The 14709-nt window shown below is 37.3% G+C and overlaps 1 protein-coding gene across 8 annotated transcripts in view; it reads left to right on the top strand.

The window, feature by feature from the left end:
• Nucleotides 1-14709, top strand: part of LEPR (leptin receptor) — a 130558-nt gene that overhangs the window by 77748 nt on the left and 38101 nt on the right. For 6 of the 8 annotated variants that reach the window (XM_074265725.1, XM_074265724.1, XM_074265726.1 and 3 more), the window contains 4 exons: nucleotides 674-797; nucleotides 6276-6487; nucleotides 8307-8452; nucleotides 9408-9555. In XM_074265725.1, the coding sequence (XP_074121826.1) occupies nucleotides 674-797; nucleotides 6276-6487; nucleotides 8307-8452; nucleotides 9408-9555 (630 nt within the window). The remainder of the gene's footprint in view (nucleotides 1-673; nucleotides 798-6275; nucleotides 6488-8306; nucleotides 8453-9407; nucleotides 9556-14709) is intronic. The other 2 variants (XM_074265727.1, XM_074265728.1) reach the window with 1 other exon arrangement.

Raw genomic sequence — 14709 nt, 5'->3', positions numbered from 1 at the left:
GAGCAAGAGACATTCCATCTTTGGTCAGGTTCTTGGTGGCTCTCCTGGGGGACTAGAACAGACTCAGAGAGTGCTCAAAGGCAGACTCAGAAGGCGACTGGAATAGACTGGGGGAAGATAGTAGCTGGAGGCTAGAGTGCAAGCTCTCAGACTGAGACAGACTTCAAGACAGAGACTGTGGTAGTGGTCTTCCTGCTTCCTCCACAGAAACCAAGACACATTCTAGAGGACCTCAAGACAACTAGCCCAGGCCCCAGGCAAGGAGACAAGACTGTGAAGGAGATAATAAAGAATTTGGACTTTATCTCTGGCTATTCTCGTGGTGATTACTCTGCAGAAACGAAGGCTAATCCCAAAACCTCCAGAAAAATCAACCAGAACATTACATTATGTTTGTGGATAGACATAGTTTGGGAAGTTGGGAATATTGACTCTCTGAGCTATTAAGTTCACAGCACTAGTTAGAGGATGCTCACAATGAGCATTTTGAAGCTACTGTGTTCAATTAAAACAAGACAGATTTGCTTTTGGCTCTCTAGGAAGTCAGAATATGGCTCTCAAATTTAGCTTTGCCTGGTAATATGCAAACACAAGTTAAAACACATTTTGTTCTCTCTTGAAATTGTTCAGATTTTTTTTTATCATCATCTGTGATGTTTTCTTTTGAATTCAGGTGTGAACTGGAGCATTGAATGCTGGGTCAGAGGGGACTTGAAGACACTCATCTGTAATTTGGAATCATTCTCTAAGAATTCTTCCAAGATATCAGAATTTCAGACTCATCTTTCATATGTTCTGTAAGTAGCTGATTTGAGATATTCTTTGTGTAGTGGATCTAGTGGCAAAAGGGCCTGGTTTGGGGTCCCACATTGAAGCTATTTAGCTTTTTGGGCCTGAGCCAGTCAATAATTTGTAAAATGATTGCTTTAATGAAAATAGTCATAGTGATTATTCTGGTAACAAGAAAGACTTGAAGGGAACGAGATTAATTAATTAATTTATTCATTCCTTTAAATGGAGAGTCCAATCAATTTTATGGTAATTACATCTCTTAGCTCTGCCTTTTCTCTAGTTCTATGCCTCTGTATCCAAAGGGAGGGAGACAATAGTCCAGCTGTGCTCTACCACTCAGCCTTTGTTTCTGGGGAGACATTTTGAGAAGAATGTTGAAAAACTGGAGATTATACAAGGAAGGTCAGCCATATAGCAAAGATCTTTGGGATTGTTCCAGGTAGGCTCAGGTGAAAGACGAGAGGATTTTATTCTAGAAAAGAGAAGGCTCAATGGATAGTACGATGGTAATTTCACATATTCAGAAATTTTTCATGTGGAAGAAGAAATAAAATTGCTCCAAGAGGACAAACCCCAAAGTTGATAGAGTATCTTTACCATTAGAGTTATAGGAAGATGGAATGGGCTGAATCATAAGATAGGAGATCTTCAGTCAGTCAGCCAACAAACATTTATGAGTGCCTACCAGGTGCCAATCACTGTATTAATTCCTGGGAATACAAAAAGGAAGCAATACTAGCTCCTTAACTCAAGAGGCTCATGGTTAAGTACAAACAAGACACACAGAGGATAAATTGCCATTAATCTCAGAGGGAAGGTCATCTTCAAAGAAAGACTGGGCATTTGTTGGAAACATTACAAGGGATATTAGATCAGAGAAGGATTGAAATGAATGGTCTCTGCTGTCTCTTCTGACAGTAATTCCTTTCCTTTCCTTTTCTTTTTCTTTCCTGAGGCAATTAGGGTTAAGTGACTTGCCCAGGCTCACATAGCCGGAAGTGTTAAGTTTCTGAGGTCACATTTGAACTCAGGTCCTCCTGACTTCAGGGCTGCTGCTCTATCCACTGCACCACCTAGCTGCCTCTACTTTTTTAATTTAAAAAATGTGGAGCTCTTCAGTAAAGATTTAACATTTTTTAAAAGTGTTTCTGACACAAAATACTTAAGTATATAACATTATTTTAAATATAAAGTACAAAAATCCAGTTGTAAAGAAAGTTTTATTCTTAAAAGTTTTAGGGAAAAATTCCGAGAGTCAAACTGAGTTATTAAGTCACTCTGACTTTGGTGAAGGGTATGATCCAGTTGTAAATTGCTGAATCTTTCAATTTCCAGGTAAAGGCCATAGCAGAATTCATCACCCATGCCTTAGGCTGGGATTATCTGTTTTTAAGATATGTTAAAATTAATCTTGTATTTCCTCTGAGCATCCTACAGGTCAGCATCACACCCAGTATACGGATTAGGAAACTGATGTTTAAGGACTCTGTATAGTTTTCCATCCCCATTTTATCTTTTTTAAATCCTATCATGCTACTCTCTAATTATAACAGAAGCATGGATTTAAAGTTGGAAGGGGCCTTACTGGCCATCTTTTTCAATCCTGAGATACTCATTAACAGTTACTCTTAAATTTAAACTGTCCTGGGATTTGTTAATTCATTTGACTGTATTATTGTTTAAAGCCTACCATCCTTATGACAGTAGCATAAAATACTTAAAAGCTCTGTTTAAATCTTGGTAAACTACATCACCTCATTTCCCTCATCTTAGTTTAGTAATCTTGTAAAAAAAAAAAAATGAGGCTTATCTGTAATGAATAATTATATTTATAAACATTTTTATTAAATATTTTGAGTTCCAAATTCTATCTTTCCTTCCCTTCCTCAATTTCCCCCTGCCAGAGACAATAAGTAATCAGATTTAGTTTATATGTGTACAGTAATGGAAAACATTTCCATACTCAAAAACTTTTCCAAACTGAAATAAAAAGAAAAAAGAAAGTTAAAAAAATATCATGCTTCAGTTTTTATTCTGGAGAGGGATAGCATGCTTCTTCATTAGTCTTTTGGAATTACCTTGGATCATTGTGTTGCTGAGAAGAGGTAAGTCATTTACAATTCTTCATGAACAATATTGCTGTGCAGTGTACAGTGTTCTCCCGGTTCTGTTTACGTCATTATACATCTGTTTATATAAGCCTTTCCAGGTTTTTCTGAACATCCTGTTCATCATTTCTTATAACACAATAATATTTCCCTGCAATCATATACTACAGCCTGGTTAGCCATTCCTTAATTGATGGACATCTCTTTGATTTCCAATTCTTAGTCATCACAAAAAGAGCACTAGAAATACTTTTGAACAAATAAGTGCTTTCCCTCTTTTTTGCAGTTCTTTTGGATATAGACCTAGCAGGATTATTTCTGAATCAAAGGCTATACACACTTTTATAGTCTTTTGGGCATAATTCAAATGCTCTCCAGAATGGTTGGATCAGTTCACAACAGTTCACCATTGGTGAAATATTATCCCAGTTTCCCCACATACCTTTCAATATCTAATATTTTCCCTTTTTGTCATATTAGCTAATCTCATAGATGTGAAGTGGTGCTTTCTACTTGTTTTAATTTGTATTTCTCTAATCAATAGTGATTTAGAGCATTGTCATATAACTATAGATAGCTTTGACTTTTTTGCATAATAACTAATTCTTGATGAAATCATGCATTATAATCACACATGTGATTGTACACAGTTCCCTTTGTAGATGTTAGGCAACCATCTCTAATGATCCATTGTATTATTCCAGAAATCCATGTCAGGCCCACTGGATTGTAGCATGTAGAATGTGTTTTCTTGCCTTTTCTGAAAATGAAGATATTGCATAAAGGAAAAAAAATAGACTTTAAATTTGTTAAGACAATGCAAATAACCAAGGGGTTAAGCATTTTGTGTAGGGTCAAGCAGATCCTAATTATCATAGGCTGAATTTGAACTTGTATTAGTCTGAACTCTAGCCTTTTTTGTACCACGATATATTGCTGGTACATTTTGCATCATTGAGTACTTCTTCTCAGTGATGGAAAACTGAACTGAACCATATAAAATCAGCTATGTGGCTCTAAGACCAAATCTGCAGGACATGTCATTGCCATTCAGAAGATCTTTTGAATATCTTCTGTGGGTTGGGTCCTAACCTACCTAGAATCTAATTGTTTCCTATCTAGGATTTCCAAAGAAACAAAAATACAACCTGATTTCTTGACGATATTCTAGTCTTCCATAGAAGAATAATAGAAAACTTTTTGTTTTAGAATTGAAAGCATCCTTTGGGGGCATTAGTCTAAACCATCATTTTATAGATGAGGAAAGTTTGGCCTAGAGAATTGATCATGACTATAGCGTTAAGGAAAACAAATTGGAAGAATAAAAACAGGCAAGGAGGAAACAAAACTAAATATGAAGGTCTGTTTAGAGAACCGTAGAGAATTAACTAATATAACTAGTTGAAACAATGAACTTGTAGGATATAAAATAAACACACAAATCATCAGAATTTTTATGTTACCAAAAAAACCCAGTAAGAAGGGCTAGAAAGAGTTGCAGACAGTATAAAATTCTTGTGAGTTTACCTGCCAAGACAAATATAGAAACTATATGAACACAATTATAACACACTCTTCACACAGAGACTTACAGAAGCAAATGGAGAAATACTGATTGCTCATGGATAGGCTGAGCCATTATAATAAAAATGACAATACTACCTAAATTAATTTATGTATTCAGTGTCACACAAATCAAAATACCAACGAATCATTTTAGAGAGCTAGGAAAAAACCAAACTTCATCTGAAGGAACAAAAGGTCAAGAACATTAAAAAAATCGATGGAAAGAAAAAGTGAAGGAAGGTAGACTAGCAATATCAGATCTCAAACTGTGGTACAAAGCTGTAATCACTAAAACAATTTGGAACTTTTAAAGAATCAGACTGGTAGAGCAATGGAATCGATTAGGCACACAATCTACAGAAGAAAAAGGATAGTAACTTAATGTTTGATAAACCCAGGGATCCAAGCTTTGGGATCAAGAGTTTACCATTTGACAAAAACTACTGGGGAAACTGGAAACCAATCTGATAGAAATTAGGCATGGAACTAACATTTCACACCATGGACCATGATAAGCTCAAAATGGGTATATGGGGTGTGTGTGTGTGTACATGTGCTCATAGGTGTGTGCATATGGGCGTGCATGTGTATGTGTACGTGTATCTTTCTAAATATTTTTATCTATATATACTGAATAAATCTATAATAAAAATCTGTGCAAAATAGTCAAGTACAAGGCATTTTGAGAAAGGAAATGTCAATATTTAGGGGAATCAAAAAAGATTCATATGGAAAATTATGCTTAAAATTCACCTTAAAGAAATAAAGAGATAATTTAAAAAGTGTTATTGACATTTTTGTTTTATAGCAATTTCCTTTTCAAATCTGTCTCTACCCGTCTCTATTTCTCTTATCTCTCTCCCTGCCTCCCTCCATCTTCTTCTTCTCCCTTTCTCCCTCCCTCCCTCCCCTGCCTATTTTTCTCTCTGTCTTTCTTTGTCTCTGTCTGTCTCTGTCTCTGTCTCTGTCTCTGTCTCTCTCTCTCTCTCTCTGTCTCTCTCTGTCTCTCTCTCTCTCTCAGGAAATCTTCTTTTATAGAAAAAAAAATTAAAAAGATAAAGAAATAAACCCAGTCCAGCAATAATAACCAACACAACAATTAAGTATCTACTCTGTTTCATATCCATGGTCTCTCCATGGATATTGTAGTTTTCCATCTTTTCTTTGGGGGCAAACATGGTTATTATAGCCACAGCATTCAATTTCTCTATTATTATTCTTTCTTTTTACACAGTTGTATAATTATATTTCATCTTCTTGCACTGCATTATTTTATAGTATTTTTTCTCAGAATTCTTCACTGTTTCTCTTGCCTGTGCCCACTCTTTACCCTTTATGCTCATGCCTGAGGCACAGACCAAACTGAGAATCCCCACCTTCATGCTTGTGCCCAACATGATGCTAGAATGCATACTGCCTACAACAATCCATATGTTTTTGTAAAGGGCTGAAACTCTGAGTTGATGCACTGAGGTTGGACAACCGAGCACTTAAGGCTAATTACCAATTGGACAATACTCTATTAGCACATGCTTGGAAAATGGCCCTTCCTACTATTCTGTGCTGGTTCAATCTTTTGGTGAATACAAAGAATTGTGGGAAGGATTAGGTGATGGAGTTAGACAAGCCAGACTCACTTTGGCAATAGAAGAGGAGAGGAGAGGTTGCAGAGAACCTGTGTCCATTCCCTTCCTCCTACCCCCAAAGACTAAGAATAAAGACCAACGACTTTTGCTTGTCCTGACTCTGGCTGATTCTAAGGTATCCAGGGTGCTAACTTGGTCTTCATATGTTTTTATTCTATAACAGGTTAGAAGCTTCCCAGAAAGACTCACCTATTGTTTCCCAGAAGAGTAATTTTCAGGTTGTTCAGTGTGATTGCAATAGATCCAAAGACTGTGAATGCCATGTACCTGTGCCCACAGCTAACCTCAGTTCTATCTCCTGGATATTTCTGGAAATCACAAATGGTGCCATATTTCTCCAGTCACCCATTATGTCTGTGAAGCCTATAAATATTGGTAAGTGTAAAGTCACCAGATATTAGAGCTTTTCTTCACCAAAAGTTCAAGGATACATGATTTCCTCAGTGTGGGTACTCCCACTATCAATACAACCAGTAACCTCTCTCTATGATTGATATGGGTCCAAATTCTTCTCCTAAGTGCGGTGTAGTAACAGTAGTCCTGGATTGGATGATAGACAATATGAGTTCAACTCCTTTCTTTGCTTATTACTCTTTATTGTCACCTCCTTGACCTCAATTTCCTCATCTGTAAAGAGAGAGAGTTGAACAAGTTGGTCTCTGAGGGTCTTTCTAGATCTAGATTTATAATACTTTATTTTTGGTAATATCTCCATTAAAGTCCACCTTGGCAATAAGATGGCCCTGAGTCTTTGAAGACTACCACTGAAGTATTCACACTCTGCTAGTTTCAACTATGCAGAAGAGGTTTTGAGCAGACTCCTTATGGATTGTACAGCCAGTGCTTAAGATCTAGCCTACCTAAGTGAGGAGAAGCCTATCTCCAGGTTGGCTGCCCACATAGGCACTGGGTTTCTGATCCATCAGGCAGGAAATATTCAGGCAAGCCCAGTCCTTATTTTACTCTTCCCTTTCTGGATGCTTTTTTCCACAGTCTCTTACTTGCCACTTTACAAACTTTGAAGCTCTACCAAAAATATGATCTATTGTTATTATTATTATTATCCTCATGTCACTTAGTAAGACAGGGTACTTGGCCATTTTTAGTATCACAGATCTCTGGTGAAGCCTATGGGCCTCTTCTCATATTATGTTTATAAATGAATAAAAGAAAATGTAGAGGATTACAAAGGAATAAAATAATATTGAAATACAATTATCAAAATGTTAGAAAAGAAAAACAAACAAACAAACAAACAAACAAGAAGTTCCTTGGCCCCAAGCTTGTGAACCCCTGTGTGCAAAACCAGGGAAGGAAACTCAATAGCATGGAAGAGTAAGTTCCATGAAAGCAAGGATTGTTTTAGACTTTGCTCATTTCCTAGCACTGTGCCAATCCTATAGTAGATGCTGATTGATTTTAAAAGGAAAAACAAACTAGGATACACCCCTTTTTTTCTTTTCAATCTAACATCTGTATCTGAATGACTAAGCAGGCTTAAGGAGAGATTATAATTGGAGGGATTGTAAACTGCACTGTTAGCCCACACTGATGATATCATATATCTGTGAAATGTGTAGGTTGTCAATAATGGGATTTCTATTGTTATGGACTTAACCAGTTTTGGGTCATGGGCTCTCAGTGGCTCCTTCAGGAAGGAAATGATTTTTGCTTTGTTCTAGTATCTCTAGAAATTAACACACATTATGATACAATGTCTAGCACATAAAAAACTTGTTGAGTTGAGATGAATTAAACTATGTTTCTATCCATCTGTCTTTTCATCTATTGGTTATCTATCTGTACCTACTAATTATCTATTATCTACTTATGTCTGTGATCTATCTACCTAGCTAATCTATCATTTATATCTCTTTCTCTCTATCTGTCTTTGTTTCTCTTGACTCTGAGAATTGTACCATTTTAGCTACTCCATACTGCCTCTGCAATTATTAAAATCATATTTAGTTCATGTTCTCATAGGATTAGAACTCAAGAACCCTGAGAAGTCACTTAATCCAATTTTGTAATTCAATTGAGGAGAAAATGGAGACCTAGGTAGGGAGTGAGTGACTTGCCTAAAATTATCTTACTGGTGTCAGAGGAGAGATTTAAACAACATTTCACTGATATGAAATCTAATGTTTTTTCTACTGAAGAATTGATACTGACTTTTTTTTTTTTTTTTTTAAAGTGAAGCCAGACCCACCTTTACACTTGCTAATGGAAATAACAGATGAAGGGAAATTAAAGATCTATTGGTCCAGCCCACTGTTGGTACCATATCTACTACAATATGAAGTGAAATACTCTGTAAAGTCAACTGAGACCATGGGACAGGTACGTATTTTCTTTTACTGTGCAAATAATGAAAATTAAATCCTGGGGATTTCAAAAACAGCTGAGCACTCCCTAGACCCCAAATGCATATTACCTTTAGGATAAGATGAAAATGTTTCCTCAAGAGAAAGAGCCCTTCAAACCCTCAATTTTTTCATGTAGTGAGAGTTTTCAGAAGCCTAGAGCTCACTATAGGCCATGGTGGATATCCAAGTATATCTTCATCTTTGTTGAATGATGAAATTTGTCTTAATCCCTGATCCCTTTTCACAGTGACCCCAAAGAAAAGCTTATAGACTTGCTAGTGTGTCCATGATAACTTTTAATGATGACTTTTGTTGGCTTATAGACAAGGTCATCTTTCTATATTTATAAGATATATATATATATATTATCTATAAGAAGATGACCTTCTTATCTGGTACTGACCTTATGGCTTTAGAGCTGGAAGGAACTTCAGAGGTCATCCAGCTCACTCATTTTACAGATGAGGAAACTGAGTCCCAGAGAGGGCAAACAACCAGCAGTACCTGAGAAAACCAGAATTACATTATAGTTGCTCTGACCCCAAATCTGACATTCTCAGGGCATTCTGACTTTTTGTAGCACACATTAAAATGGATGCCTAAGCACATAACAGTCTGTGTAACTTACTGGAGGGCAGTATCAGGCAATCTGTCTTAAAGCTTCTCAAACAATAGGCCTCAGATTGGAGACCAATTTGGACTATGGATATCGGAATTTCATTAGAAATATCAGGGAGTTAGAGTGAGGGGCATTAGAATTTGGTCACAGCACCAGTTGCTCAAGGCAACCAGTCAGAAGGAACACAAGGGCAAGTGTAGGGGAGAGGAGAATGGGCAAAAATTTACCCCTATGGAGGCTCTCACAAACCCAGATACTCATCTGCAATCCCCATTTGTGTGGTGTTTTGACTTTCTTAAATGAAATTTAGCAGATTGCTGCGATTGTACTAGATACCTCCCTGCTTGTGGACAATGTGCTTCCTGGTTCTTCATATACAGTTCAGGTCCGGGGCAAGAGGCTGGATGGCCCAGGATTCTGGAGTGATTGGACCATTCCTTCCAAGTTCACTGCTCCAGGTATGCTGCTGGCAGAGAGAGTACATCTTTGCTTCTGATTATTGGAGAGGAGATTTTAGACGGTCTCTCTGTATCTCCTCTCCTCTCCTCTCTTCTGTGTGTGTGTGTGTGTGTGTGTGTGTGATTGTCTCTGTCTGTCTCTCTCTCCTTCCCCTCTCTTCCTCCCTCCCCCACCATGGTATGATATTTCATATTTTGTGGTAGAAAATGTGGGCTCATGAGATGAGGTATGATCTAGGAGACAGAGTTTTGGAGTTGGGAAAAGTTGGGTTCAAGTCTTACCTTCTGATATGGAATAATAGAATTTAGGAATTGGTGGGAATTCAGTGACCCTATTTTCTAAGCACCACCAAAAAGGAATCCTCATCATCAAATGGTCATTCAACTCTGGCCTGGAAAACTCTAAGGAGGGTGAGCCCACTAATCCGGAAACTCATTCCCTTCTGGGACAGGTTGGACTATTAGGATGTTTATCTTTACATTAAGCCTATTTTTGCACACACTGGCTATGTGACTTTGGGCAAAATATTTCAACTTTCCATGGTCCAGGTAACTGTAAGACTGAAGCTTATACAAGCCTTGCCCATTTGTATTAGTGGAAATTTCTTCATCAGTTCATCTCTAAGCTGAGAAAATCACTGGTCCACCCTGTTCTAGGAGCCACCTACTAGTGGCTAATGGGGGTTCCAGAAGCCACCTGACAGTTGCTGCTGGGGATCTAACTTTAACCAGCAGAACAGATGCCTTAATGTGAGAGGATGATAATGGTACAAGGAGATTGAGAGGCAGCTGCAGTCTCTGGCCTCCCTCCTCTTCCCTCTTGCCTCCATTTATTTCATTCCCAATCCACAAGGAACATCTGGTCAGGAAAGGCTGCTTTGCAATTCCTTTAGGGGCATTATGATTGCCAGCTGTGGGGGCTTTCTGAGAACCAACCAGCCCCTTCATACCTAGGCGTGATCCTTAACCCCACTCCCTTTACCTCCTCCCCACAAAATGGGTACCAAATTGGAGGGTGGAAATTGTTTCATTATAACATTTTAAAACTCAGGGCAAAATGCACTTAAATGAAAGCACATGTATTATTGAAATTAACAGTATGTTTTGGAAATAAAACCTGAAGATTCAGGAAGAAGAATGTTGCCATAGTCACCTCACTGTTTTATACTTTGAATTTTTCATAATTTTCACAATTTTCATATTAAAATAATTTCATTAAAATAAGTTCAACAGAAGATTAAAAATTAATTTTTACAATCTATTGGCATACTTAGTGAATCTTTAATTCCTGTTTTCAAATGAATACATTCAATTGGTGTGATTTTCAAATATTTTATATATTTTTTCAAAAAATAATTTTTATTCTGAATTTAACACAATTTTTTTTGCCGAGGTATTTGGGATTAAGTGACATGCCCAGGGACACACAGCTAGGAAGTATTAAGTGTCTGAGGCCAGATTTGAACTCAGGTCCTCCTGACTTCAGGGCTGGTACTCTATCCACTGTGCCACCCAGCTGCCCCCTTAACACAATTAAAAAAAAATATGAGAGCAGAAAAAAGATTGTACGTGTTTCTTTTTAATTCTATAACAAAATTAAACATAGAACATATCCATTCATATACACACCCAAATACATATTTTATATATATATAATATATATAAATTATATATAAAATATAACATATATTTTATATATATAAAACAATAAATGTTATTATCATTCAAAAGAAATATGCAAATTCTTGTATCTTGTCTCTGAAAGAAATATTCTAAAAGAATATATATACATACCTACATATATATATATATATATATATATATATATATATATATGCATGTGACAAGAACTAGATAAGAGGTACTGAAATGAAATTAGGTTTAATTGAGGTCTGGTGGCAGGTTCGGGGTACAGGGAGTCAAATAGAGCTCCCCTGCAATCCCTTTGGATTCAGCACAAGGATACAGAGTTAAATGAGGTCTAGTAGCAGCACTAGAGTCCTCTGTAAAGGAATTTACAGATCTGAAAACCTAGATTGATAAAAGAGGTTTATTATGGGGTTTGGAAGTAAGGCTAATAAAAGGTTTTAGGTAAAGAGAGGACACCAGAGCCAGGGTTGGTTCCAGTGGGCAGAAATCCTTGACATGGATGACATGAGGATGCCATGTTTGGGATCTCTGCAAGGAGTGGACTCCAGTTTGGCTCTTTTTTATAATAGGGGGACTTTGGACAATCTGAAGGGGCTCATGGGTGGAGTCCCATATTGGCTTCCAGCTTGAATTTCAGCCAGGGTTAGAATTTGAATAGAATTCAATGGGTTTTGGGCCTGAGCCAGTTAAGGATGTAACTGTTTGTGCTTGGGGTGGAGTCCCTTCCCTGAGGCAGAGTTTGGGGTTTCCTCATCACATATATATTAATTTCTTCTTATGAGTTCTGCCTTTGAGTATTTCAACTTTCTCAGTTTGATTTTTTTCTTTCAGTTACAATAGTGTGAAAATGTTTTAATAGAAGGCAGGAAAACTAAGCTGTGCTCATTGTTGACTGGTCTGGCTAGGGCTGGAGATTAGGTGGTAGTCAGCATGGGTGGTACTTACCATGGGTGGTGGTCAGCATGAGTGGTAGTGAGCTGCTGATCCCTTATTAAAGTTAATAGCATTGTATTCACATTATCTCTTTCAGAGTTTTGTCATAAAGAAATTGTCCTTATAAACAATAAAACATTTGGATAAGAATAATTTTTGCTTTGGGTAACAATAAATGTTATCATTCAAAAGAAATATGCAAATTTCTTGTATCTTGTCTCTGAAAGAACTATTCTAAAAGAAATCTCACTAGAAGAGCTCCTGCGGAAGGGGTACAGCTTCTAGAGGAGATGTAGCAGTAATCCCAAATCCTCCTGGGCTTGGGAGTGATGTAGTTAAAAATGATCTCTCTCTTCACCTAGCTTCGGAGGGAGATGCAGAGATAAGCCTAAGGTCCCCTGACCTTGGGAGTGCTGCAGTTCCACAAATATTGCTGGCTGTCAGATAACAATCTGTTGGTCTGTGATGACAAAGTTCCTGAGACTATAGTGAGATGTATTCCAGATCACTCCTCAGATCCACCTATAAATCATAAAGTCAGCATATCAGTGACATAAAGCAGCTATTCTCTCTTTTTCCTAGAAATTTATCTTCTTACTCTTGGTTCTTTGCTAAATTATTTTGGAACTTAGCCCACTTTAATTGGCATTACAATTGAGATAAACTTTGCCCCTTGACTTGGAGATGGGTCCAAACCTGCAAATTCTTTTGAGATACCTCAAACATTGGTCTGGAACCCCAGTATTTTGGGATCTCATGTGAACCTCAATGTAGAGGGCCAGAATTCTGAAGAAATATACTTGAAACAAGGATACTTACTTACAACAAGGTGTTAACTCACTGGAATTGATGAGACAATGGTTCTCTAGTTCCCATATATACTTCGTACTTAGCATGGTGATGTACTGGTTCTCTAGTTCACACATAATCAGTATGCTGTAATGATGTAATTACAATAAGTATATAAGGGCTAAGAAGGACTGGAAGAGAGAGATTCCATTTTTGACCATTCTCCGGTTGGCTCTCCTGCCTCCTGCACTCCTCCACTAAGATCAAGGCTGGTCCCAAGGTCCTCCAGAGAGCTAGCCCAAACATTACACCCCAACACTCCCAAAATTCTCAATTAAAAAGGATAATGCAACAAAGATTATTCTACTAAAATAGAAGCTTCTTTACTTTTTTTTTTCTTTTCTTCTTCTTTTTTTTTTTTTTCTGAGGCAATTGGGGTTAAGTGATTTAACCAGGGTCATACAGTATTAAGTGTCTGAGGTCAGATTTGAACTCAGGTCCTCCTGATTTCAGGGCTGGTGCTCTATCCAGTGTGCCATCTAGCTGCCCCTAATTCTTTAATTCCACTACTGGGAATTTATAAGCTGGATTGATCAGTGTTTAAATCTGGTGCACTTCCAGGTTTTCCAAGTGAATGAAACTCCCTTTATTTTCAGTGTCAAACAATAGCAATAAAGGATCAGCAGAAATGCACTTGTTTTCTGCACCTGTACCACTGAGCAATATTCTTGCTCCATTGCAGCATAAGATTTTTTTGCTATCAGAAAAAGGAGACAATCCAACTTGTCGATCAACTAATCAGTAAACATTTAATAGCACCTTTTGTGTGCCAGACACTCTGCTAAGTTCTAAAGAATACAAAAACAAAAAGAAAGACATGTCTATAAATTTTTTTTACCACCTACAGAATTACTCTATTTGTTTTCCAATGCTTAGCACAGTGCCTGGTACTAGTAAGCACTCAATAGATGTTTTTGTTTGATTGTTGGGTGATGAGTTTCAGCATTATCTGTTCATTAACTAATGACTTTACTAACTTTAGATGTTTTCATTCTATCCTGGCAGGTAACACAGGGATATTTGAATTGTTTAATTTTATAACCAAATATATAAGTGGGAGCCAACTCGTAATAGAACAAAATGAAAGGGAGGAAAAACCAGTCCATTAACTCTAAAATAGGGGTACTCCAATCACATTTGTACATTATTTTCAGCCAAGAAGCACCTATCACAGATATGAGAGATTGTTGACCTACCTCGAACACACTTCATTATCCCACAGTACATACAGAGCAGCCTCTAAAAGTCTCAAAAGATAGCCTTTCAAAATGTACAAATGAGCTTTCATATCCATTCCCATCAAAACTTTACTTTTAAAAGTTCAAAAACTGAATACGATACCCCAAACTTCTTCATGTCTAAATTGAAGACATCCGGGACAATTTGTCATAATTTTTTGATGTTTATTTGTAGGGGCAGCATATCCCTGTTATATCTCTTGCATCCGTCTCTTTATTACTATTCCCACTGTCCATTAGAACTCTCCTAGTTCATCCAATATTTATAGTCATTATAATAGCCAAACTTGATGACTTTCTATACCCAAGACAAGTTGCAAACTGTCCTACTGCTATGTTTGCAGCACAAGTAGGTAATGCAGCTGAGTTATAGGGCCAGGAAGGCTGCAATGGCAGCTCCAGCCTGGGAACCCTTTTCTCATATCTGGCATAGGTAATGCTAGGCCTAGAGTCAGGGAAACATGAGTTCAAATTTGGCCTCAGA

This window comes from Sminthopsis crassicaudata, chromosome 4 (assembly GCF_048593235.1).
Source record: "Sminthopsis crassicaudata isolate SCR6 chromosome 4, ASM4859323v1, whole genome shotgun sequence".
Classification (NCBI taxonomy): domain Eukaryota; kingdom Metazoa; phylum Chordata; class Mammalia; order Dasyuromorphia; family Dasyuridae; genus Sminthopsis; species Sminthopsis crassicaudata.
This window is presented reverse-complemented; position numbering and strand designations above follow the sequence as displayed.